The sequence below is a fragment of the Poecilia reticulata genome, linkage group LG20 (assembly GCF_000633615.1).
Source record: "Poecilia reticulata strain Guanapo linkage group LG20, Guppy_female_1.0+MT, whole genome shotgun sequence".
NCBI lineage: Eukaryota > Metazoa > Chordata > Actinopteri > Cyprinodontiformes > Poeciliidae > Poecilia > Poecilia reticulata.
In genome coordinates, this window is record NC_024350.1 from 25,247,309 (window position 1) to 25,252,478 (window position 5,170).

The 5,170-nt window shown below is 44.1% G+C and overlaps 1 protein-coding gene across 2 annotated transcripts in view; it reads right to left on the reverse strand.

Moving 5' to 3' along the window:
* Positions 1-4,862, reverse strand: part of dipk1c (divergent protein kinase domain 1C) — a 23,193-nt gene extending 18,331 nt beyond the window's left edge. Inside the window, exons 1-2 of one of the 2 annotated variants that reach the window (XM_008396846.1) lie at positions 4,496-4,862; positions 1,967-2,663 (exon numbers count right to left, since the gene is read on the reverse strand). In XM_008396846.1, coding sequence (XP_008395068.1) covers positions 1,967-2,179 — 213 coding nt within the window. In that variant the 5' untranslated portion in view covers positions 2,180-2,663; positions 4,496-4,862. Of the gene's footprint in view, positions 1-1,966; positions 2,664-4,164; positions 4,230-4,495 lie in introns of those variants that run through there. The other variant, XM_008396845.1, reaches the window with a different exon arrangement.
* Between the last annotated feature and the right edge of the window lie 308 nt (positions 4,863-5,170).

Here is a 5,170-nt window from a genome sequence, read left to right on the forward strand (position 1 = left end):
GGTTCTGGTCCTGGTTCTGGTTCAGGTTCTGGTCCTGGTTCTGGTCTTTGTTCTGGTTCTGGTTGGGCCCAGTGCTACAGTCAGTTTTCCACCTGAAGCCTTTTTTCCAGACTAACTTGTTACTTTTGATCAAAAGGAAACAAAATGAAACTTTTCAAACATCCGTCAGTCAAACGTCTCTTCAGCTCGACCCGATAATCTCCGGCTGACAGAACCGAGACAAGAACAGACGATTCTTCAGGTCTGAACAAAACCAGCAGCCCAGACAAGCCAGAACCGATCCGGTCGCTAAGCTAACAGCCAGCAGCAAAAACAGCACAACTCTGAGTCACTGAGACAACAGAACCGCTGCCGGCCCGGATCAGAACCGCTGTTCACCCGGATCAGAACTGCTGCCGGCCCGGATCAGAACCGCTGTTCTGAGGAGAAACATGAAATCTCACAGCACAAAACGAGCCGACCGAATAACTACACAGACTGAGAACCATAAAACTGATAGAGGAAACAGGAAGTGATGGACGGAGGAAAAAGGAAGAAAAGGACGGAGGAAACAGGAAGTGATGGACGGAGGAAACAGGAAGTGATGGACGGAGGAAACAGGAAGTGATGGACGGAGGAAACAGGAAGTGATGGACGGAGGAAACAGGAAGTGATGGACTGAGGAAACAGGAAGTGATGGACGGAGGAAACAGGAAGTGATGGACGGAGGAAACAGGAAGTGATGGACGGAGGAAACAGGAAGTGATGGACAGAGCAAATGTATGACTTCCTGAGGACGTCTTGTTCACTCAGGTCTTGTTTCTCCAGATCAAGCCCAGATCATCATCCCTCCACCACCATGCTTCACAGCTGCTCTGACCTTTGACCTCGTTTAATCTGATTATTCAGATGAAAACTTCTTGTTTCTAGAGACGGGAGGTTTTCCATACTGGTTTGGTGTCATGACCTTTGACCTCCTATCTGAGTTTGACGCTCTGACGTCGGGGTGAATCTGTTTGGCGATGACCTTTGACCTCTGACCTCCCCAGGTTGATGAGCAGCAGCTGTCGCCTCTCTGACGTCTGTCCAGTTAAAGCTTTAACTAAAAGTTTCAGGTTGTGACCCTGAAGTCCCTCTGATGAAGCCGAGCATCATGGGAACATCGATTCAGGAGGAGGAGAATGTGAACCGATTCCCAAACTGTCTGTTCTGCAGATTTCCACCATTCTGTGTTTTTTTTCTGCCACCTGAAGAATCTGAGAGGAAAAACTAACGAGGTGAAAATCCAGGAACAAATGAAAGAGGAGAAACAGAGACGAGAAAATTACCGATGAGAAAATTAAGAACCAGCAGGAACGAGAAAAATCGACCCAAAGCTGAAGACGAACGAGGAACAGAGGGAACAGGAAGGAGGAGGGAAAGAAAATTAAAATGCAGATCAGAAAACGGCTCTGAGACGCAGGAGCTGGTTACCATGACGACGGAGAGATAAAACATCAGCAGGTCATCTGTTTACCATCAGACGGGCCGAAGCGACCCGGTTCTGATCCAAACCGACTCATCACAACAGCAAACAGGCAGAAACCTGAACCAAAATAATCAGATAAACTATTAAATCATGAATCCAATCAGCTGCTTCGGTTCACGGAGAAAAGAAAATATGATCAGAAATTATAGATTTTATTCCCAGATCAGCCTGTTCCCATAATCCGGTTCTAATCCATGAAATATCACGAAGCCTGGAGGCGTTAAAACCCTCAGTAGTTCATCTGAAAGCAGAAAACCTGCATCATAAAACCAGTTAAACTCACTGGGACCAGTCGGGATCATCTGCAGCAGACGGAAACTCACTGCATCAAAATGTCAAATATCTCATTCATATCCAGCAGAAACAGTAAAAATGAATCTGGACAGAAAATATCAAAGATCAACCAGAGAATGAAAACCTGAATGATCCAGTTTAGGAACCAAACGTTCATTTACTCACCAGACGCTGCAGGATCTTCCTGCTCTTGTCGTCGGTGCAGAAGTCGGACATGATGCTCCGGTGGACCAGAACCAGGCCGTTGAGGAAGAGCCAGGATCCGAACCAGAGCAGAGCGAAGAGCAGCGTTCCCCGGCGGGACCAGAGCCGCAGGCCCAGCCAGCGCAGCAGGCCGCGCCCGCCGGCGCCGCCGCCGCCCGGCGCTCCAGGCAGCATGGCGCCCAGAGGAAACAGACCAAACACTCGTCCAACTTCACAGGAAATTATAATCCCTTATTAATCCAGATGAGCTCAGATTAATAAACTCAGATTAAGTTTTCTGAGCTTTGATGTAAATCACGTTGTCATCTGCGTATCGTCGGATTTTAATTCTTTTCATCTCCAGATGGTTGTCATGATGTTTTTGCCAAATGAAGAAAATCCTCCAGGAGATCCTGTTAGTTTTTGTTAACTTCTGTTTTTAATGTGAATAAAATATTTCAGGTTTGTTGTAAAACTTTGCTTTGAATCATCAGAAAACAAAAAGAGCCCAGTTTGGTGGAAACTGGCGGATCTGCCCATCGTCCAGCTGGAAGCTGGAGGTTTTCCTGCAGAACTGAATCCGTTTCATTTCCAGATTCTCCTGGATGTTTCTGGAAACCTGCAGCTCCAACGTGATCCGGTCAGGTTTCCCAGGAATCCTCCGGATGGAAACTCTGATCTACAGGACAGAAACAGAGACGAGTTATTTCCCTCTGAGGGAACAAACCAAACTTTACAAGATCTTTTCTTAGTTTTGGTTTTTCATTTAAAAATAAACTTTAAATTTGCAGCAGCTTTAAGAGACAAATCTGTTTCCAAAGTTTCTCCAAAGTGAATAAAGTTCCTGCTGTTTGTTCTGAAGCTGCTTCTTTTTTTAACCTTCATCGTTTCCTGATGTTGCTGCAGAATCCAAACCGTAAACTGGGTCAGGAACCAGCAGGAACCAGCAGGAACCAGCAGGAAACAGCAGGAACCAGCAGGAACCAGCAGGAAACAGCAGGAACCAGCAGGAAACAGCAGGAACCAGTAGGAACCAGCAGGAACCAGTAGGAACCAGTAGGAACCAGCAGGAACCAGCAGGAACCAGTAGGAACCAGCAGGAACCAGCAGGAACCAGCAGGAAACAGCAGGAACCTCCAGTTTCCCTCCAGACGATCCGATTTAACGCTGAGCAGGGAAAAGAACCAGCAGAACTTCGTCTGGTTCCTAAATGATCCAAACTGGTTCTGATGACGCCGGGATGAAAACCCAACAGCTTTGATCTGAGAAACGACCCGAAATAATCCAGAAAGTTTCATTCTGGGGATTATTCAGATTTTACTGAAACTGAATGAAACTGATCATCTATAAATGTAACAGATGATTTAAGGCATTAAAATATTTAGATCTTATAAGATATTAATATACTTATAAACTTTTGTTTGTTTAGGATCTTTTATTTGCTTTTCTTGTTACTTTTTACATAAAATGATTTCTTATTAATTTATTCAGATTTGTGTTTCTTTCCATCCTGTAACAGTTTAATTTCTGTCAGAATCTGAGAAACTTATAAAACTAGTTTGAACTTTTATTTTTTAACTCGTTTATGAAGTCGAACGTTTTGACGGCTTCATGGAGAAAAGAAACGACGACGAGATGAAAACTGTTGATGAGTCTGAAAACAAAGAAGAGCAGAAAATATGATTATTGGACGGAGATGAAATATGACAGTTTTCAGTTAATGAAGAAAATTTAAATAGATTTTTCTGATAAATCATAAATCAGGTGTTTTACTGAATCTGTTTCTCCATGTTTTGATCTTTTAATATAATTTTACTGATTGTCTGAATTTTTACAGCCATTTTTAATGTTTATACTAAATAAATGAAACTTTAATCTGACAGAAGAAATAAATAAAATACAAACATTACAAATGAATAAAAATTGTTTTTTTTCTCGGTGTTTTTATTTATTATTATAAGCAAATTTCTCTCCTTAATTCTCGTTTTGCATCAGATTTTTCTTCATTTATTTCAGTTGAAGTTTTTCTGATTGAAGGTTCTTCAGAACCGCAGGTCCAGAAATCCTGACAGAATCTTTAACTTCTCATTGTTTATGCGACTTTATGAACTTTGAATTATAAGAATCTGAATTTAAATCTTCTGTTCATGTTTTAATCTGAGTGATGATCAGCAGCTCACCTTCAGCACCAGGCAGGTAACCAGGTAACCAGGTAACCAGGTAAACCAGGTAAACCAGGTAACCAGGTAACCAGGTAACCAGATCTTGTTTCCTTTTTACTCCTAAATGATCAAATCTTTCATTTCTGCTGGATCCTGAAGGAAAATCCAGATTTTCTCCTCAGAGTTCAGATCAAACTTCCTCCTGATCCCAGAATAAAAACTGAAAGAATCTCGTTCCTTCAGAGAAGATCCGGATCCGTGGATCAGGAATAAAGTCCTGGGATTCCCTGACATCCTAATGGAGGTTCGGTTCGGTTCGGCTCTGCGGACGGGATCAGGATTTACTAACCAAACTTCCTAAAGCCTCCGTTCCTGCAGCTGCGGCTCCTAAACGATCCGGAGGAACCCGACCCGGCTGTCCGAACCGCGGCAGCTGGAGCCGCCGGACAGACTGAGATGGTCCCGGGAGAACCGGGATCGGAACCAGCTGGACTCAGTGAGAAATAAACCCTGAATCTGGACTGCCAGGCGGATCCAGCAGCTCCTGTTCCTCCTCCTCCTCTGACGCTCCTGTCTGGGGAGCAGAGTGTGTGTGTGTGTGTGTGTGTGTGTGTGTGTGTGTGTGTGTGTGTGTGTGTGTGTGTGTGTGTGTGTGTGTCGCTCAGGCTTGTTCCTGCAGCCTCATTCCTGCCTGTTTCTTCTTACAGAAACTAAAGATCTGCAGGTTCCGTTTCTCCTGCAGGAAGTTTCCAGCTCCGTGTTAAAACCCCGTTACCATGGCAGCAAGTCTCACCAAATTAAAAGCTCTCTAATTATCTCTTTGTCCCACGCACACACACACGCACACACACACGCACACACACACACACGCACACGCACGCACACACACACACAGACACACACACGCACAGACACACACACGCACAGACACACACACACACACACACACTAACAGTGTGATTCCATCTCGGCTGGTTTGATGCCTTCAGGCTGAAAAATGATTTTAAATCTAAAGAGGAAAAAA